Consider the following 23,076-nt stretch of genomic DNA (forward strand, 5'->3'; position numbering starts at 1 on the left):
ACTTAAACATATAGATGATATCTTGAACACGATTTCAGAATCGGCATATTATCTCTTTATTATAACCAATCTCGGAGGAAGCTGCGCACATTACTGCTGGGTTGAACATTGAGAGTCTGTGGTCGAATCACCAGTCTCAAATGTTGCATCATACGCCACACGCCAATCAACAAGGTCTTTCTTCAACGATGAATTTAACCCATGTTGTCGTAAGAGGCGACTAACGGGATCGGGCGGTAAGGCTCGCGGACTTGGTTGATGCATGTCATCGATCCCAATTGCGTGGATCGCTGCTCATGGTGTCTATCACTGGATTGTCTGGTCCTGACTCGATTATTTACAGATCGCCGTCATACAGCTAGAATATTGCTGAGTGCGGCGTTATACAACAGACAAACAACGTTGAATTTCGATAATCAGCTTATACCCTCAGCTTGTGTTGAAATACACTCGTTGTAATGAAAACGTTATCCGACTCGTTTAGTGATCTATATATACACAACTAGTCAACACACAAAGCGGAAACAAATTTGAACAACATACACGAAACTGATCTTCACGAAATCAACCATAGAGCAACCAATATTCGGCTATCACATTATGACGCCAATTTCCCCTGCTATAATGCATGCATACGGTGTCATGTGTAAAGCAACATAACTTCCTTTGTACAACTCTCAGTGGCCTGGAAACATTCACCGAGACCGGTTTTCGATCATCACAACTCACAGTTCAACACATTCTAAAAAGGTTATAAAAGGTCCATACATTTCCGCCAAGGGAACCTCTCTCCGACGCACATTCCACGACAACCAGCGCCAAGTTGTTCTGGTAGGTACTGCTGTGTGTTTTCAGTAAACCTCACATTGACTCATGTTCATATCCACGACTCTAGCTTCATTACTTTTACCACACGTAGCCGTATTCAGCTTCTCGTCCACCTAAAGACACACGAACAGATCCAATTGTTAAAACTATCCACAGCATATATAGTAGCTTTCCATACATAGTTACAAATTTTCCAGGGTTTTTAATATATAGAAATGGGGGGAAGATTTCAGGATACTTTCACACAACAAGGTGTGCAGCCATGTGTGACAAGACGTTTCACTGAATGGTGTTTGTGAGTGCTCCGCGCCGTGTTTTGTTAGCGTGTTGTGATCCATGTTCGTACGTGTGGGTATAATATGTGTGCATTCTACAAGGTACATGTATTCATGACCATGTCTCTGTATAACAAAACGAAAATGGATGCGAGAAATTCGGACGCTTTCACTCACCTTCACGACGATATGAATAACTGTAGAAATTCATTAACATGTTATCCAACGCCATACACCCATGTTGTGAAATATTTAGCCTCCTGCATATTTCGTCTTCTAATATGTTTGTGTTTACATGTAAATGTAGTAAATTAAGTAACACACACATGTTTTTTCACAGTATTTGTGTTTGGACGTCAAGCGACCAGGTGAATAGTGTATGGACGGAAGAAGTTAATCAGCTGTCCCGTGCGTAGGGTTGCGGACTTGCTGCACCGACACGACACGATATTCATTTAATGTGTCGGTGATATGTAAGTGTTGAGTGAATCTGACGATGTGATCGCGGTACACATGTGATATGTGTGCTGACATTTAATCGCACCGGATGATTATCACACATCACTAGTGTGAAGTTCCGCCTGGAGATTTTAGGGTCAGATTCACAACACTGACTCGTGTGTATGTATATCCCCATTGTAAGTCCGTGCTCATGTCACAGTGCCCCATACTGTCAAACGCAAGTGCAGCATAATAATAGCACAGCTCCACGAACTGCCAAAGCCCAAACGCGATAAACAGTCAAAAGACTTACCTGAACATATGTATACAAAATAATATTGATCGTAAATCGGGTTTTGCAGCAAGTACTCTTTATGTTTGTAAATGTTGCTCTGTCCAGCACATTCTCATACTTCTTTATTTACATCTGGCCATTTACCTCTAACATACGGAACGAATAATGTCAACATTAGGACATGCATCTTCGTCATGTTATCGTCTGATAAGCCGGCAGTTGTGTTCTATTATGTAAGACCTCCCGTTAGCATTATTAAAATATACATAAATGAAAAAATGTTGTGTGTGTACCCCGGTGCACCGAGGTTCACCCTAGCAAGGCTACAGGAGCAACGTTTTCTCTTCGGGTAACCTGACACGGAGTAATCGATGACTGTATAGGGGGCGTTGGAGTAGCCTAGTGGTTAAACCATTCGCCCGTCACGCTGAAGGCCCGGGCTTGAATTCCTGCACGGGTACAATGTGTGAAGCTCATTTCTGGTGTCCCCCGCCGTGATGTTACTGGTATATTTCTAAAAGCGGCTTCAAACCAAAGTCACTCATGAGTATATGAATTAGCAATTAATAAATAACATTTGCATTGCTTGTTCAGGGCACTGACAGTAAATTGGGTTTAGCATCTTTCAATTAATAATAGTTGAATGATTCTAGACCTATCCATTTCATGACTAAATTGTAGTTTGGCTTTAGAATTAAATGTTCATCAAACGTTGTGGTGAACATTGCCCTGTGACAAAGTTGGGGATCAAGTAGGGGATCATGGAAAATAAAGGTTATGATCGGTCGCCAGAAGTGAGATCAGCTTTGAAAAATAACTGCCAGAGATAGAACGGTTTCGGAACCAACCCTTACGCCCCAACACACCCGAAACATTGCACACAGTTATATTTTATCACATAATTTGAACATTATTTAGGGACTGGTCTTTTAATAGATGTGGGGACTCCTGCAAAAATGTTACAGGTATTTGGAGGGCATGGAAAACTGTGGCATGAAAGGTGTTTGTCAGCAAAAATATTATACAATCCGAAGACCCATTAGGGTGGTCTAGTTTTTGTTACTGGTGGCCTTTAGCATAGTTTAATTAATAAAACGTGATCTCTTGTGTGAGGATGTGTTATCAATTTGATCAGGTTCGGTGTATTCTAAAACGGTGATATCTAACATATTGTTTCACTGTCCTTTCTCGACAGGCATTATATCATGAATAACTTGTTCTCGTCGCTATACGATTGCAGTAGCGCCGATGAGATGTACGATTTTAGCTCACTCACTAGTTCGATAGTGGACGTAGTTCAAAATACCTTTATGCTAAATACATAACTCTGCACGCATGGTGCCCCAATCAGGATGTAACAAGGTATAACCAAAGACGTATATATATATATATATACGTCTTTGGTATAACAAAGGTCCGTTTGGAGTTTTGACCTGTCCAAAGTTGACCATGTGAGTAATAGCCAGTAGACTTCATTTTAGCACAACAGCACAACAAAGGGTCATGACGACCCAGCACGTCTTATTAATGAATTTCCTGAAGAGATCGCGCGTCTGCTTAATGATGCAGCAGTGCAACGTTTGGGGAAAGGCGTCCAGACCGCCCCAACCCGAGAAAAGTATTAATAACAAACCCCAGTTTGGGACAGATTGTCGAAATAAACGCAAAACATTTTTTAAATCAAAACGCCGATACTTTAAAAATAAATCAGAAATTCATAAACGTTATTATCGACAATGTTCAAAAGAATATAAGGAGTGCCTTAATGAACATATTAATCATTACAAACCTGAATTTAGTACAATGATAAGAGAAAAAGCTAAATATTCACCTAAAGAATTCTGGAAAATCCTCAATAAGTGTAATAGAAATCAAAATTCGGAAACACTCGATATCACGGAATTTTTTTAAACATTTTAAGAACATTTAATGGAGAAAATGAAGTCTTAGATAATGATGACAATGTTTGAACACATAACCTTTAATTTGACATAACCTTTAATGAAATATCACAGTCCATTAAGAGTCTTAAAGGTAACAAAGCCGCAGGGGAATGGTGATTCTACCGCACTGCCACCTGGGACAGATTTATACCCCAATACCTTTACAACAGAGGTATTTTTTTATGCAAAAACCGCGAAGCGAACAAATGATCGTCATGATACTAAGTTATTTTTTTACATACAAAACTCAGGAACATATTCCTTGTGGGTTTGGATATATAGTTGTAAGGTATCATGGGAAAACAACCCCGCCCGTGATTTACAGAGGTCCCGATGCAGCGGAAAAATTACTAGAATATCTACAACACGAAGAGAGAATAATCAGGGGAAAATTATCAAGTAAGAAACTCATGTGTATGACGAGGGATGATTGGAGGGCCTATAAGAAGTCAACGAGTTGCCATGTTTGTAATAAACCCCTGAATGGGGATTCTGTAAGAGATAATTGCCACGTTATGTGTAATTACAGGGGAGCCACTCATAACGAGTGTAACTTGAAACTTAAAATGAAATCAGAAACAATACCCATCCCCATTGTGTTTCATAACCTAAGAGGATATGATTCTCATCTAATTATGCAAGCTATCTCAAAGACTAATGGCGGTTTAACGTGCATTCGTAATAATATGGAGAGATATATATCATTCTCCTTGACAAAAACTATACATTATACGGACAAGGATGGGAAAGCGAGAACAAAACAAAGTAATGGACTTAGATTCATAGACTCCGTACAGTTTCTGTTCTCTTCCCTGGACAATTTAGCTAATGCAAACAATCCCAATGACTTTGCAATAACAAATAAATATACTGACCAGTTAACAAGGCATTTGTTGCTGAGAAAAGGTTATATCCTTACGAATATATGGATGATTGGTCTAGATTTGGCGATTCTAAATTACCACCAGTTGAATCATTCTATAGTTACTTAACAGAATCTAAAATAACCGATGCCGATTATGAACATGCTCTGACGGTGTGGTGATATATTAGGTTGTTAGAATTTAAGTGATTATCACAATCTGTTCTTAAAAACCGATGTACTGTTACTCGCTGATATATTTGAGATATTTAGAAAGACCTGTTTAAAACAATACGGCTTGGACCCGGCATGGTACTATTCCAGTCCCGGACTATGGTGGGATGCATTGTTGAAGAAGACTGGTGTAGAACTAAAATTACTCACCGATTGTAAGATGCACTTGTTTGTTGAGAAAGGATTAAGAGGTTGTATATGGATGACGGCAAAAGGTATTATAAGGCTAATAATAAATTAGTGGAAGGATATGATTCGAGTAAACCTGATACGCACATATTATATCTCGACGCCAACAATTTGTATGGATGGGCTATGAGCCAACCTTTGCCCATGGGAGGGTTTGAGTGGGTGAAAAATATTGATGTCAATAATATTCCCACAGATTCTGATAAAGGATACATACTAGAAGTTGGCTTAGAATATCCAACAGAGTTACACAAGGACCATAACAGTTATCCGCTAGCTCCCGAAAGAGTAATGGTCAATAGAGATTGGATGTCCGAATATTGACACTCCTTGATGGGCAATACTAGGTTAGCTAACGTACCAAATTTGATTGATAAAACAAAATATATGGTCCACTATAAAAAATTAAGGGTGAAACGATACACCGATATTCCGATGCATCGCGATACTTGACCCACGATACGATATACGATAAACGTGGGCCCATTTATCGATACGCCACGATACGGAACGCAAATCTCAAGTACAGCGTTTGCTCGCTATTGTGCCTTTCAATAAACCGCACACTTGGTTATAGCGCGCGGTAACGCATGGCTCCCAAAAACGTACTTACATTTTTAATAAGCTCAGGTTTTACACCGACAGATGTTTTTCCCCATCTCATTAAACATTATCAGCTGATCCCCGCAAGCACATAACAATGGAAATACAAGTCAGCAAGTCCGAACTGAAGTACGCAATTCAATACCATTATTATACTATCTTGTTATTAAAACGTGTTCATTATATATCTGGACTTGTGTTTGTAGTATATTTTATTAATTTTACTCAAAATTTCATTTAATATTGTGTTCATTAAGTTAGGTGAAATCGTGTGTGAAGAGATACAGCAACCACGGTCAGATTACCGCTTTTGTACGCATTGAAACGAACTTTAGTTGTCAGAGAATGGATACATATATGAAAAAAGGCCCTACTTTGACACGTCAAAAGTCATATTTGTGGCAATTTGGCTAATATATGTCAACATAACGTTTTCGCAATCGAAATACATGTAGCACGGGAAGTCCCTAGGGTGACTGGTCAAATTGTTCCATACATGTACGTACAAATATCCTGTAACAGCAATCACCAGTACCAAAATGCTACACTTGTGGTTCTTATAATTTTAAACATATATATAGTAAAAGCTGCAACTAAGGTAACACGATATTGAATATATTATTCCTGATAAAACAAAAAATTCAGATACAATTTCTTCGACCATTGCATCAAAATTCTTTGACGTTGTATCACTGGTGGAGCACATTAATTATTTGCTGGTGTTTGAACTTTGAATTGTTTTTAAGGAAAGTTAGAGAAAGTTCCACTTTGAAGCTGAACAACTTCAGTAGTCTTGTTATTATAAAATAATTTTGACTGTTCCAAAATCATGAAAGGTTCAAACTTGACATGCTTTAAGTCTTGTTTTTTTTATCATTGCGTATCGAGATACGTATCGTATCGTGACCAGAATATCGAGATGCGTATCGTATCGTGACCTTCCTGTATCGTTGCAGCCCTAATAGAAATCTGCAGTTATATCTATCACTAGGCACGAAAGAAAGAAAATACACAGAGTTCTTAAGTTTGATCAAAGACCTTGGATGGAGCCCTATATAAGGTTGAACACAGATTTAAGAAAGATAGCTACCAGCTATTTCGAAAAGAACCTATATAAGTTCATGAAAACTATGGAGAATCTAAGGAAGCGTGTTGATTTTAAATTGGTCAGATCTTATGAGGAAGAAAGATTTATAGCTAGTCCGGCTTTTAACAGAAGTAAGATATTTGATAACGACTTAGCCGCACTACATATGAAGGATGAAGATGAAGGATGAATGTGCTGGAACTGCTATTGTGGAGTATGTTGGATTAAGACCTAAGATATATTCTATAAAGAAGTCTGATAATGGGGAGATAAGAAAAGCTAAGGGCGTTAAGAAGTATGTGGTAAAAAACATATCAAACACGAACAGTACAAAGAAACATTGTTTAATGGTAGAACATTCAAACACGAGATGAATACTTTAAGAAGTGGGGGGCACGGGTGGCCTAGTCGTCAAAAGCGCCGCGATTCGCTGTGCAGAGTTACGTCCCTTGGGCACGCCAGAAACCTATGATTGTGGATTCGAATCCCGATTCGACCCGATTATGTTTCTAGGTTTGTCAGCACAATACCCGTGCTCGTGGGTTTCACCGAACTGGTAAACGGCTAAGAAGTGACAATCACGGGATATATGGATTGAGAATGAACGAGACATCAATTTCCCCCTTAGATATAAAGAGATGGATTGATAAGGATGGTGTAACTACCTATGGTTACTTAGGGAGGTAATACTGTATCGCTGGGGACTATGAGCAACTCTTCTCGTACAAATCCCTTGCCCAGGCCATCTTCAAGATAATAAAGAATAGGCTCAGCTTCTTTCATAACCATCGACTGATGTTATATATCTTAAGAGACCAAATCGGATCTGTTGCACAAAGTTGGCTTCCTTCGAGTTCACCGGGCTGGTATAAATATCTTACACTATCCGGTTTTCGTTCTTTGCCTCTCCGTGGTGCTGAAGATTCGGAAGTCACAGATTTCATTTTAATTGCATCAGATGGTTTCTTCCCGATGAATCTCGTTACTTCATTATTCAGCGCTGATACAACAGCTGATAATCGTGTCACCCATTCCGTTGATCTTAATCCATCTGATTTCATTTCAATCCCACACTGATATCCAAACAAACGTTCTGCTAATGTCCGGTTAAATCTTTCAACAATAGCTTGGCTAAGGTGGGCCTCTTTTTCACCACGCCTTTGTTAATAGTTTAGTTACTGATCCAATAAACTCGCGACCGGGATCTACTTGAAATAACTTGGGCCATTTTAGTGGTCAGCTTTTATATATGCGGCTCAGTACATTGGCTGCTTCTGTTGAATCTTTCGAGCTTTATGGTTCAGCCTAATTGTGCCGACCAGCCACATCCGTATTTATATATTTTGCGTCTTACCTTATCATGAGGAAGAAACAAGAGGTCAGCCTGATGAACTTCATTCGTTGTAAAAATATCAAACTTCTTCCTCGGGATATAACCTGGGACCAGAAAGTATATTTTCCATATTGCTTGTTTCTTTAACCAATCCTTGGCCACATCTTTTGATACCGTAGCCACAGTGGCTAACTTTTGTATTGCTCCTATACCTTTCCAATATCCTCGCAGTCTATAATAAATGTTATTCATTATTAATTAATATTGATGTTTCTTTTAATACAACGCATGACGATCGTTGTATCACATCGCGGTTTTTGCATAAAGAATTACCTCTGTGGTATAGGTATTGGGGTATAAATCTGGCTTCAGTGGAGTTGCGGCAGAATCACCATTCCCTATAAAAAAAATTATATCAGTCACAGCATAGAAGCATTGCTAGGGTTCGGAAATGGCTCAGGCGTTGGTGAGCCAGAGCCCTTTTCATTACGTAGAATCAGAAATTTCAAGCCAGCAATAACATGTTTAGCAGAGATTTCTTCTAAAGCCATATTAAAAACATACCCTTGGATTGTTTACTTAAGGCTTTTGATGTAATGATACTACCAATATTATTATATGGCTGTGAAAATTAGGCATACGAAAATATGAACATGATTGAAAAGATCCAGAATTCCTTAAACTAGCATGGGGTCTTAAATTTTTTTATTGTTTATCGAGAACTAGGTAGAATGCCTAAATCGATTTATGCAACTCAAGGGGTAGTTAACTTTGGCATAAACTCTGTAAACCCGGACGTGCACCGAAACTATAGCAATATAAGTTTGCTGATTTGCAATTTGTATCTAATTATGAACAAAATTCCTGGATAAGAAATGTGAGGCAAATACTTAATAAGTGTGGTCTGTCCTATGTATTTTATGACCCACAAAGCGTTTCCAGCCAGTGGCTAACTGCTCAGATAGAAAAAAAGATCAGTTTTAGCAAAATTGGAGATCTGACGTCGAGAGAAGTTCAAAAGGGTATTATTATAAATATTTAAGAGATATCCCGTCATTTGAAAAAAATATCATCCTAATCTAAAACATAGAACCTGTAACCATAATCTACCTGTCGAAGTTGGCCGTTGGTTTGGTATAGATAGAGAATTTAAACTGTGTATGTCGCCAGCTATAGCCGATGAATTCCACTGCCTGTTTAAATGTGAAGCTCTCCATGAATCTAGATCTAAACTTATCTCAAATAAATATACGGTTTATGAATATAATGAAATACAACAAATTTGCTGAGTACCAGAAATGTAAAAGAAATCAAGAACCTGGCAAAATGCATATGTATAATAGATAAGTACCTTTGAGTGTAACTGTGTATATGTGTCTTTGTTCATGTAAGTGTTTATGTTTAAATCTTCAAATAAATGCTGATTGATCAAATCAAGTGGAGGCTAAAGGTAAGTGTAAAATGGCTTTGTGAGTACTATTTACATTTTCCAGGATTGTCAAGTCCGCGACACAAGCTGATAGTTTTACGAGACGTGGAACAAGAGAACGGTCGTTTGGTGAAGAACCACTTCCTGTTAGCATTCATTGTGTACGTACGTATGTTGTTTTAAGTTTATTACAGACAAAAGGTTGTAATTCAGCCATTTCAATGCTTGCTTTTTATTCCACACACACACAAATCAAAATTGACTTTAAACGATGATGTTGTCATCGAGTCAGAAAGTGTCCTTAACTTTCCTCGTCCTTTGTCATTCACGATGAATTTACTGGACACCGCCCTGCTGATTAATGGGGTTGTAATATTATTTTACGACGGTTAATTTTTTTCACATTTGTCCATTTATTTCAGCTTAGATCCACGCGGCAGTCAAAAAGAACAAAACCCATCCAGCATGTCTGAGGACATTCCCCCTGACAATGAGGTATTGACGTTCTTATGCTACTTATTGTATACACAATACTAGAAGACGTTATGTAACGACTTCTGAATGTATAACGTGTGACTTTCCTGGTGTTGAAATGTGTTAAATAGATTTGAAACGAACAACGATCATACAACAGTTCAACAGTAGAAACTCCTATAGAAATAGTGAATACCACAGATTGTCTCTCAAGTACGCCCCCTAGCATGTCAGACTGGTTAAATGCTAAATACTAGGTACAATATCTAAGGGACCCCCCCAATATATTCAGAAATGATATGTAGAGAAACAACGTTGTGGAATTCGATCTTCATAGGAAAGTCAATATCTGGTCCATACACCGTTAGCACCGATGCAGGCACGACATAATCTGGGCACTGGAAATCAAAAGCCGGATTGTCTACCGTGGTATCCTTCGTTATTCTTCTTGTGAGGCCTGTTGCAATTTCTGGGAACGCGGAGGTCAAGAATCTTCCAAAGGTGTTCAATCGGTGACATGTCTGGAGATTTGGCTGGACAGGGCAATGTTGTGACACCTTTGTTACCTCATACTGCAACACGAGGTCTAGGAGGACGTGCTTTTTTCACCCTGGAACTCAAAGCACTGATCTACGCGCTGGCAAATGGGATGATCACTGGTCTTAAGATTTAGTCTACATAAATGGTGTCGTATGTAACGCCAGCCCCGATCATGATGCTACCACCACCGTACCTATCGTGCTCTATCGCGCCAGATAGTACCTCTCTCAACGCCTTCTCCAAGCACGTTGTCTACCATATGTAAAGCTCAAACAGAACCTCGATTCATCAGAAAACATGGTGTATCTCCAAAGCCGCTGTTGACGAACACCAATCGTCTGTGCCCACTGTTGTCTGAGGCACCTATGTGCCACAGTCAGACGCATTCCTCAGAAATTTGTAACCTGTTTCGGATCGCTGACGGCGAAAGTCGGATTCTTATGGCAGCCCTAAAGTTGTCTATCAGTTCTGGTTTAGAAATGAAAGTGTTCCTCAAAGCAATAGTGCGACCATATCGAACCTACCTGGGAGTAGTCTCTCTAGGCCTTCCTCTTCCCACGCTAATTGTAACCCTGTGACTGTGTCTCGTTCAACAATGCTGGTCATTTCTTTGTTATTGCTGTCATGACAGGGGTTCCCGTAAATATTGTTCCTCGTATAAAATTGTGAACTTGTTTGTTCCTTGAACCCATGAGACAGCTAGGGTTAAGAGTTAGATTTAAGGCGTGGACTATTTTGTAAAATTACATTGTTTTAACTATATACTTTTTACATGTAATGTTAAGCGACATATTTTCTCTATCACCTTCTGCTGCAAATTCAGAACAACGTTTAAACGCATATCAAACTCTTAAAGTTATCAATCATATGCCTGTTGAAGCTAGGATGTGCATTTATTACTTGATGCTGATAATTTTTATATGCTTGGTGTGCAAATGCTGAAACATTTTGTTAACCTTGAATTACTGCATGTGCATCACAGAAGTGCTTTCCAAACGTGTGATTTTGGTAAACGCATTCTATACTATGGGGGAAAACATTTCAAATTTCATATCATGAAGGAAACAAAATATATTCATTTATGACTTGTCATTTATCTCAACCAGTTAAAATACCATTGTGCATTGTTTTCGAAGAAAATATATGTTTCAAATGTGTACTTGCAGGAAAATGTGGGTTATGTGAATGCTGATATACTGATGTCCCTAAAGCCAGGGGACACATTCCAAGTAAGACGGGGGAGTGTGGACGCTGTCATCACCGAGGAAACAGCGGGCAGCAGCAGCCACACCACGCATGAGGTTGGTGACATCCTAATCTGCTCCTGGTCGCTGTACGTATTCCTTGCAGTATGAGCATAGAGTATATGTGATGTCCTTCCTTTTTAGGAGGTCACCGAAATACGGATAAGAAGACAGCGAGTCATCAAACGGCGCACAACTGCACAGGCGGCACTCCAGGACGATATGGCTTATCTGACAGTGACAGAAATTGTCGACACTGAGAGAACCTATGTCTCAAGATTAGACATACTCAATCAGGTAGAGTAGCTGATGCCACAATGGGGTGTTCTGAATAGAACGCTGTTATGTAACTATGAGTGTAACATGGGGTAACATAAGTTGTTGAATGTTCTGACATACAATGTACAGTTGGCGGTTCTGTAATATTGGATCATTACAGGTGAACACAAAGAACAAAAGCGTTAAAGCTGTCAGTGATGATATCATAAAGAAAATATTTCCGAGTTTGGCATCGATTTGGGAATTCCATAAGGATTACTTACTGCCGCAATTGGAAGAAAGACTCTCTAAGTGGTAAGTAAACTGCTTTTTCCAATGAAGTGTGTTTTATTATTATTTAAGGTAGTGTCACATGTGTAATAAACAACAGCCAGTTTTAACGTTCTTAGGTTCGCACTCGCTACTTTCTAAAATATAATAACATGTCAGATTAGGCTGCAAAAAAGGATCAATTTGTCTGAATTACGTCATCATCCATTTATTGATCGTCGTATCTAAATATATCAACGTCTCCAAACATAAATCTCAAAGTATGTACTTATCGCACATGTACAGTCATAGAAACAGTACAAGAACATAAAGTATAACCAATATGCCAGTTATTTGCACTTTCCCGGTGACCATACGTGTGATGATATATTCACACTACTTCGTCACAAGTAATAAAACACATGGTGTCGTCACATAACGTCCTCGACACATATATCTTCGTCACATAACGTCCTCGCCACATATATATTCGTCACATAACGTCCTCGACACATATATCTTCGTCACATAACGTCCTCGACACATATATCTTCGTCACATAACGCCCTCGACACATATATCTTCGTCACATAACGTCCTCGACACATATATCTTCATTACATTTTGTCCTCGACACATATATCTTCGTCACATAACGTCCTCGACACATATATCTTCGTCACATAACGTCCTCGTCACATATATCTTTGTCACTTAACGTCCTCGACACATATATCTTCGTCACATGACGTCCTCGCCACATATATCTTCATTACATTTTGTCCTCGCCACATATATCTTCGTTACATTTTGTCCTCGCCACACATATCCTTGTCACATTATTTCGACATCACACAATGTCCTCGTCACACAATATCCTCCTCACACAATATCCTTAAATCACCCGTATCCTGGTCAAACCTTTCCTAATCACACATATTCTCGTCAATCAATATCCTCGCCATACATATCCTCATCAACCATACCCTCATCACACATATTCTCGTCACACACATCATCGTATCACACATATCCTTGCCAAGCATTTCCGCATCACACATATTCTCAGCTCACAATGTCCTCGTCACAAATATCCTCCTGACACATATTCTCATCTCACAATGTCCTCGTCGCACATTTCCTCATCATACATATCCTCGTCATACAATGTCCTCGTCGCACATATCCTCATCATACATATCCTCGTCATACAATGTCCTCATCACAAATATCTTCCTGGCACATATCCTCGTCACATAATATCCTCGCCACACATATCCACACCAGACAATGTCAACGTCGCACAATGTCCTCGTCGCACATGTCCTCATCAGACATTCACAAAATGAATAGGGCCAACAAAATGTTGTTTGTGATATGAGTTTATGAAGCATAGCGATGCGTGCTACATCTTGCTTACGTTATTTGTTGTTTACAAATGAACATAACATGTGTAACTCTTTTTAAGGAAACACGAGCCAAAGATAGGCGACATCTTCCGCCAGTGTCAGCCATTCCTTCGTCAATACGCGGACTACATGCGCGGACTGCGGGGCGGTCAAAGGCTATTGGCAGAGTGGGCAAAGAAATCTGTAAAATTTGCATCGATAATTACAGACATACAAGTAAGCTAATTCAAACATAACGGTAACTTAACCACAAATACTAAATACTAAATACTCTTTACGAATACTAAAGAAAAAGAACAATGAATGTAAAGTATAACTTCCATTCCAGTAATTTACACTTTCCCGGTTACCATGCATATGTGTATAGTCACATTACTATATCTTCGTCATTAGCCTTCTTTGAACGGTAACTTAAATACGAATACTAAAAACTTAATATGCACTTCACAGCATTAATGAATTATACAATACAATGTTAGGCTGGTGGCATGTTTGTTTTTTGTTAGTTTATTCCGTCTGTAAATAATCGAGTCTGGGCCAGACAATCCAGTGATTTACATCATGAGCATCGATCCAAGCAACTGGGATCGATGACATGCATCAACCAAGTCAGCGAACCTGACCACCCGATCCCGTTAGTCTCTTACGACAAGCATAGTCGCCTGTATATATAACATACACATATAACGTTTGTTAAGTAAGCCGTATATTCTTTACAACTCTCCATTCTGCTATCTACCCGTTAGTCATAATCACAGGTGACAATAACAACCTCTGTCAGAAGTTCAAGTATGGACCAACTTTAGAATAATTAAGGATGATGTCGAAGCATATGTCAAAATATTATCCAATTGAGAATGTCTTTCAGGGTTGTGGTGTCGTTGGTTGAATGCACAAACTGCAAAAGGAAACAGAATTGGAATAAACCCTTTTTGTCCCATCCAGCTGTCATCCAAAGTGTGGCTGCCCCAAATGAAAAGTTCGTCAGCCTCAAATCACATAATCATTATAATGTAAGCATTACTACAGTGTTTGCTTTGTAAAAGAATTTGATATAAATGAAATGATGTTATATATAATCCAAGAATGTTATCTTAGGAAGAAATCTGCCCAAACAATGCATCAGTTCTATCGACTTTTGGCTTGACTCTGAAACCTGAACTTGTGTCCATTCTTCTTTTTAACTGGACTCCAAAGCTAAAATAATTCCCTACAAAGGACATAAATTGTTGGGTCCAGCAAATGTTCCACCAAATCCAATTTTCATAAAACTATCAAGGAAGGACTTTCTGTTTATTTACATAAAGTTCTTGAGACAATAGGAATTAATACCACGCTAAAACTCAAAGGAGTTGCTTGGTTTCTGCAATCTCAGTTAAATTCTGACAAAACATTTGATTTTTTAACTTAGGGCACCACGATCCCACACGACATTCCTCAGGGAAAACATTTTCCTTGGTCCATGGAACATTTCTCACTACAGGTGGTAACCATAGATATAGTTACATCTCTATCTCCAAAGTGTTCATGACAATTTTTCAAATGTCCTCCGAAGTTCAATAGGAAAATGCTGGACTTCGTCATAGAAAACATAAATGTGAAATTTTGGGATAGATATCACATTTCGGCAAGAAGTAGGCCTCCCCATGAGCCCCAAGTGTGCCCCCTTTCTTGCTGATCATTTGCTGGCAATGCTGATCTGTTGGCATGTCCCAACATTTGTGGAAACAATCGAGCATGCTCTTTCTATGAAAAGTTCAAGCATCCTTCAAGGCCTTCGTAAAGATTTCAAAATGTTTTATGGTAGCCATGCGGAGGACATTGAATCCGGTGTTATTTGTTTGTTCAAACTAAGATATATAGTCTCACATATCTGAAGAACGCAAAACGCAAATTCATTTTGCACTATAGTCTTAGGTAATTTTAAGTATTGTTGTTAAAGTCTAACTCAAACTGACTGGGTTCACGAGTAACGATGTTCTAGTGAATATCATACGCTCATGGGTTTGGTGGGAAAAGATGACGATTTCATTTTTCTCATATGTTTATATGCTGGCGATCGATTGACTAATGTTAGCTATGTGTTGTTACAACTGTACTTCTACTGTACAATGTTAGTTTTCAAAATAGTCAAAATCATTCATGTTGACTTCATTCAAAAATATGATTGTATTCACGTGACACATAGAAATATGATTAACTTATGGAAAATACTGACCAATTGAAGTGGCCTTAGATTATTTGAAAAAAAAAAACAGGCAGAAACGGCACCAAATAACACTACTAGCTTGTGAACCCATCGATACCACGCCAGGGCGTGAAGGTGGTGAGGTTCTGACTTGCCACTTTTAGATGACTGTGGTGCAGTTGTTGTGTCTCCAGCAGTCGATACATGAATGAGTAATGAGAATAGTAACACTTGGTAAAATATTGATTAATATTTCTGCCCTTTTCAGGAGATTTGATGGCTCTATCAAATACAGGACAAATGACGATAAATAATTTCAAATGATTGTGTTTTCTTTGGTTTCTTTTGGCGATTTCCTATGAAACTACGCATTTTCATCTTTTCGATTATCATTTAAGTTATCCCAGTAATATATCTGAACTATGTCAGTAATACCCCACCATTCGACACGCTGTTTGCAGTACTTGTGTGGTAGAAGTTAGTGTAGCGAATGAACTTTACAAATGTTTCTTATACATGGCGATTATGCAGTGATAGGGAAGCAGTAGAATGTGGCTGGTACTATGGTAAGGGTTGAACCTGGGGATGTCTCAAGGTGTTACTATCCAAGATAAGACATATATATGCAGCGAGATTTTTGTATAAAGCAGATGTTGGTTGTATACTAGAACTGTGCAGTTTGAGATAAGACATGCACTTATATCGCTGGACATTATTCATATTTAGACTTCGTAATGAAATTGTTTCTAGTTACATGTAGCACAGGGAACATTTCCCCAGCGAAGCATGCCTTTATGACTGGGGATGAACTGTTTCAGCAAAGCACGGAGTGTGATAACCTGACACTGGAGACTCACATGCTGGAGCCCATACAACGCCTGCCCCGGTACCAGCTGCTGCTGCAGAGTGAGTAACACATCTGTCTTCTGACGGCCGATAATAACATTTATAATTCACGCCCTCCTATCTATCGTGGGAGAGTATATAATAACAACAAGCATATTAAATAGTTTGATAAGCATTGCTTAGAAGTTGACGGATGACAAAGTAGACACAATTTATGGATAACAACTTCTTCCATTACTGTAAAGGCGACGTTTCTGTATTTATTACCCACGTGGTGAAGATACAAGTGGTAAGACACTAAATCCGTACGTCACAAGGTTGACCTCGTTTCATTCGTTTTGTTTGGATAACCGTGACCTCTGTCACACCGGGACTGCTTTTTTAATTCATAAAAAATCGCGAGACATCCTTCACTTTTACAACTACAAGGCAGAACTGAAGGAATTTCATGAACGCGAGAATCATTTACACACACTATATAAACCAAACAAGATCGTCACACGCATTAAATTCGCTTTGCATTCTATATTAGTTATGCATAGAGCTACTGCAGACATTACATAATCGAGCAATATCCATATGCAATGTCTACAGATGGATCAAGGGTCCCAATGAGCGTGAAGAACCCGACCACTTTCGCGACTTTCAATTTGATTTAACGTAAAAGGTTAAGCGTGGTGAAATGAAGTCACTTGAAACTATCTGGATATATATCTAGACTTACGTTCGACGCTCCGGTTGTGCCATCAGTGTCGCCATTTGAAGCGTATTTTGTTATATTGATTCCGAAGGTGTTTGTTCATGAATGAAAATACACGACTGCACGACCATAGCACTAAAAGTGAACATAACCGATACAAATCATTCGAAAAATTCGTAAAAGTGTTTTGATTATGTGGCCCAAAACATCCCAAATGTGAAAAATAACATATTCCCTATCTCTATGAGTAGATCACGGTTATCCTTTCTTATTCCGGTGGTGAACTTGCCCTTCGTTCGAAGCTGTCACTGACATGCAAGCAGACTTGAGTTTGTTGATTTTCACGTCTTCAGTATAGGGTGGTACAGTTAACATGAATGTCTTGGCGAACAATCTGATTTCCCTCTTCCAAAATTGTTACGGGCATGATATAAATTCAGCTGATAGGTCAAGGAAACCGAACCATTTTGATTCCACAACCGGGACCCCGGCAGCGCGAGTGACCGACTGTTGGTCCGATATTCAAAGCGTCGGCGCTGTTATGTTTGCAAACACAAAAGCAAGAGCATATTGTTAATGCGTATGCATAGAAATTTCAACAATGCCCATATTTGGGCATGTATCAATATTCATGCGCAACCAGATTTTGCAATCGGTTTCAGTTTGGTCTGTCAACGAACGAAAGTTGTTATGTATTTACACTTAAACATATATTTAACGTGGGTAATAAATAAAATACCACACTCATTCTCGTTAGATACCATTTTTACGAAACTCGTGAACTTTCTATGGTATTTGTCCTCGCTTTCGCTCGGTCAGATACCATAGAAAGTCCAATCGTTTGTCTGTAGAACGCTGTGTACCATAGTTCCTCCATAGATCCTTATACCGTTGTCAAGCAAGACTGAATGATGAACATGGTACAGCATAGTTATAGTAGGTGGGGGAATAACAGTTACAACATGAGTGGGATAACATGACTAGGTTAAGTAAGGTTAAGAATGATAATACTGTAGCTAGAAGATGCACAGACACATGAGGTGGAAGCCAATGGGACATGAAGCCAATTAAACAGGATAAGGTTAAGGTAGCATAAGGTTGTTGTTTATTGCTTAATGATTCCATAGTAGGCGGATGGGATGAAATAGCCTTGATCTCTGTTAATTGATGGCATGTGGCGGCGAATGTGGACAAAACTTTAACTTCAAAATCAGACGGTAAATCAGTCATCTCGGACCATATCAGCAACTGCCCCAATCACAACATCAACTGGGAAAACGTCCAAATCCTCTCCAACAACCTCCATGACTTCACAAAAAGAATACTAACAGAACCAGTCAACATTCCTTGTTAGTTTCAGGTTAACCCGCCTTCATATATGGGTGTATACTTTCTTATGCCCGGCAGTTTATTTGGGAAAATTGAGCCGAAAGTAATAGTATTTTTGTTTTTTCTCTATTACTATTCAGGATATTTGACTTATCTGCGCGAGGACTCCCCTGACATGGAGGACGCTACAGGTAATACTGATTGCGGCACTCGACACTCTTCGTGTTCAGGTGCTTAACCCTTCCCGGTTTTTGTCTCAATAAGGGAACGCATAAAGTTCAAATAGAACATGTCATAATTCATAAAGTTTGTAAAGTTTGTTTCCATTTGTGCATGTCGTCATTTATCTTCACAATGCCTCATGGAACGTTCTGCAATGTCTAGTGGCACTCAACATGATAAAACGGGTGGCGGAGTATGCAGACGACGTGTTGCTGAAAACGGTGAGTGAAATAAAACCGACGTTCATTGGTCGCGTTTCGCATCTTCATAACATATGAACATAGGAAATAAGACTTATATATAAGTCTCGTGCAACTGTTACGGGCATCAGTACTTTAATAATGAATATGTCTTTAGAAATTACTCGATTCCGATTGATCAATTAGACGTTTGAAATCACAAAAGCTACTTCGCAAAAACTATTATTGACATCATGCAGTAGTTAATACAACACTACAGGATATGTGGAGCAGGGAAATCGACTACTATAATTGGGACAACAGAGAGCTCCTACTGTGACGTCATATCCAGAAAATTTTATTCATCTGCACAAAACGTCATATACTGTGCATCACGATGAGCTGTGTGACGTCATTGGAGCTGCATTCCGTTTTCAAATAAACTTTGCAAAGGTTGTTTCATTTCTCGAAGGGTGTCGACTAAATATTTGCGTACGAAGTAGCTGTCACCATTGGAGTTCATTAATTGTGTCGTGTTGGAATGGAGATACACACGCTGTTATTCCAGAATCTATGTCGGCCAGCACTGAGAACACATGGTGGTGATCACCCACGTTTATATTACCGATCTCTTCATCGTTGTGTCTCAATTGTTTCGTTGCCATATTCCATACACTACCTAGTGAAAGTTTCATAGTACAATCTTTTGTGTCTACTTTTTAATTTTTCAGGACAATCTTCAGAGCACGCTTAAAGCATTTCAGAAGATACATGGTGAACTCACGGACAGCACGAGGAAACGCGTGTTGGTGAAAGAGGGCAGGATCAGCTACATCGATGGAATCACGGAGCAGTCACACACCAGCTATCTCTTCCTGGTGAGTCTACACACGCGGAGGCTGGACGTGTTGACATCTTATTAAAGCCACTTCGTGGTATTCTCCTAAGTGTAGATGTGTGGTACATCTTAGTTAATGCTGTTGACACCAGAGTTTCCACATCACGTGCATCATCATAGTATATAGAATACTAAACGAGCTCCCGTGCAATACCAATTTTATGAAACGAGTGAATAGTTCTGGTATCTGACGAGCGAAAGCGATAAATTGATAAGTGATAAATTATTCTTCCCCGCTCTGAAGGCATCGAAGTATACGGGAACGGTTAATTTTTTCATTTTTATTTGGGGGGGGGGGGGGGGGGGGATGTCGACATATTGGTTTATTTGAAATTATAAGCCACGTATTTACCGAAACGAAACATACAATTCATGTGCATGGAATGTTGGTGCTAATCTTTTCCAGCAATAAGCGATACTTCAAAATCGTCTATTGCGAACTACCTTTGCAATGTGTCGTATGTTATTCAGTCAGCCATCGAGAAAGGTTCCACTCTCATTTTTTGCATTTATAATTTACTCTAACGTTAATTTCAAGATTTACAGTACACACTATTCAAAAGAAGTTAAAGAACACCCGATGCTTTCATGTGACTATGGTTAGTCATTAGAAAAAGTGATAGAGCGAGAAAGCGATATTTCCCATAATGCCTTACATTAAAACGGTTTTTGCTGATATTTAGTGATCCATTCCTGTAATTCTCACCGCTATTTTGCCTCTTGTGATTAGATTTTTTAAATATCTTGTAGTAGATAAATATGTTACAAAATACACAAATAATGTTTTCTCGTTTAGCTTGTATATGGTTAACAATTGTGCGTTCTGATGTGAGTTATGTAGTTATCGACTACATTTTTACACAGACAATGAGTCGGACACACACACACACACACACACACACACACACACACACACACACACACACACACACACACATACATAATTTTGACAAAACTATACTTAAGATATACATAAAATATTACAATGATAGCTGATTTGATATATGTTATAGATAATCATAGTAATGCATTTCGTTTCTGTGTTCCCCGTGATATTACTGGATTATTGTTAAAAGCGACGTGGAACCATTCTCACTCACTCACAGCGGTGTTTATCAGTTTACTATATGCATGTACATATATAGAGGTTATCACGCGAGTGTGTTTGGGGATGGTAAATATCCTGCATTAGGAATAAACATTGTATTTACCGAGCCTTGGCGAGCTAAATACATAGTGTTTATTCCTAATACAGAATATTTACCATCCCCAAACACACTCGCGTGATAACCTCTTTATCATATAATGTCATTATTTAATTCTATGCTTCAAAATCGCTTTCCCTCTCTCACTTACATTACCGAAACATTGCGAGTTTTCCTGGAAAATTACGTCACAGGGTAAGTGGTGTGTCACAGTTAGACACTGATTTTCAGTATATTAGACTGTTGTATGATAATGATAGCAATTATCCCTGTAGTTTATCCAGATTCCCGATGGTTAATTCTGACTCGATCGCCGAATGACGAGGGCGACGCCATGTTTGTTTATAAACACTGAAAGTAGTCCCTACTTGACCTTTGATATTTGCATCTCTATCCGCATATGACCCCAACGGATATCGTTTTTATCCGTTGGCTTTATCCTGCCGAGAAACCTACCCATTATATGATAAATTTGTAGATTTGCACAAGAAAAGAAACACAATTCAAGTTAAACATACATTAAATGTCAAAAAGAACATTTACGGATAACAGTATGACACACTGTAACATCATATACTACCGAAAACAAGTTATAAAACACCCACAATTATAAGATTGTATTTTTGCAAACCAATCAGCCATGACTAATTAACCATAGTCTTCTTAACTTCTTTTGAAAAGTAAATATTTAGATTTTAACCTGATTTATTTAGAGCGTATTGCCAAATCATAAATATATGAACTTGCATATAGTAATTTGATAAACACCGCGAGTGAGTGAGTGAGTGAGTGAGTGAGTGAGTGAGAATGGTTTCGCGTCGCCTTTAACAATAATCCAGTAATATCACGGGGAACACCAGAAATTGGGCTTCACACATTGTACCCATGTGGGGAATCGAAATGGGTCTTCGGCTTGACGAGCGATTGTCTGTGTAAAAATGTAGTAGATAACTACATAACTCACATCAGAAGGCACAGTTGTTAACCATACAGTTTAAATGGATAGAGAATTGTTACATATAGATAAACTAACTGAGGCTGCAGACAAGACTCACACAAACAAGTCGTACAGATGACAGGCCAAGAAGTGGAAGACCCAGGGTCACAACCGCCAATGAAGATGGGTACCTCCGCATCTTACATCTACGCAATCGTTTCGTCACTGTGACACAGCCACAGCCACAGCCTTACATCATGTGGTCAGCAGAAGGACAGTTGCCAGGCGTCTTCGACAACACGGTATTCGGGCCTACCGGCCCTTTCGCGGGATGATCTTGAGCCGTCGTGACCGACGTAACCGCCTCCATTGGGCAAGAATGGCACAGCGGTGGCAAAACAGGAACTGGCAACGAATTCTATTCTCTGATGAGAGCAGGTTCCAGTTGTATCGAGCTGATGTCCGTGTGCGTGTGTATCGTCGGAGAGGAGAGAGAACAGCCCAATGTTGTGTTCAGGAGACCGTGCCATTCGGTGGTGGAAGCGTCATGGTCTGGGGTGGGATTTGCAGGGACCGTACAACAGACCTGGTTGCCTTTGACCGTAATTTAAATGCGTCTACATCGACCGTGTATTGCATTCTGTGGTGCTTCCCTTCCTCCAGAGGAATCACAGAGTAATCTTCCAACAGGACAACGCTCGCCCTCACACCGCCAGGATCACCAGAGACTTCATAACTGCAAATAATGTAAACCTTTTGCAATGGCCAGTAAGATCGCCTGACTTAACCTCCATTGAGCACTTGTGGGACTATCTGGACAGACAAATAAGGGAAAGAAATCCCCCTCCGCCAAGTCGT

The 23,076-nt window shown here is 39.2% G+C and overlaps 1 protein-coding gene across 4 annotated transcripts in view; it reads left to right on the forward strand.

The window, feature by feature from the left end:
* The first annotated feature begins 693 nt into the window (after positions 1-693).
* Positions 694-23,076, forward strand: part of LOC139472964 (FYVE, RhoGEF and PH domain-containing protein 1-like) — a 49,078-nt gene continuing 26,695 nt past the window's right edge. The window contains exons 1-12 of one of the 4 annotated variants that reach the window (XM_071255447.1): positions 694-831; positions 1,444-1,471; positions 9,584-9,680; positions 9,942-10,014; positions 11,700-11,834; positions 11,922-12,074; positions 12,217-12,350; positions 13,774-13,930; positions 16,721-16,808; positions 18,918-18,968; positions 19,162-19,220; positions 19,910-20,056. In XM_071255447.1, coding sequence (XP_071111548.1) covers positions 9,985-10,014; positions 11,700-11,834; positions 11,922-12,074; positions 12,217-12,350; positions 13,774-13,930; positions 16,721-16,808; positions 18,918-18,968; positions 19,162-19,220; positions 19,910-20,056 — 954 coding nt within the window. In that variant the 5' untranslated portion in view covers positions 694-831; positions 1,444-1,471; positions 9,584-9,680; positions 9,942-9,984. Of the gene's footprint in view, positions 832-1,443; positions 1,472-1,513; positions 1,577-9,583; positions 9,685-9,941; positions 10,015-11,699; positions 11,835-11,921; positions 12,075-12,216; positions 12,351-13,773; positions 13,931-16,720; positions 16,809-18,917; positions 18,969-19,161; positions 19,221-19,909; positions 20,057-23,076 lie in introns of those variants that run through there. The other 3 variants (XM_071255449.1, XM_071255446.1, XM_071255448.1) reach the window with 3 other exon arrangements.

Source organism: Haliotis cracherodii, unplaced genomic scaffold, assembly GCF_022045235.1.
Source record: "Haliotis cracherodii isolate W230 unplaced genomic scaffold, xgHalCrac1.p SCAF_26, whole genome shotgun sequence".
NCBI lineage: Eukaryota > Metazoa > Mollusca > Gastropoda > Lepetellida > Haliotidae > Haliotis > Haliotis cracherodii.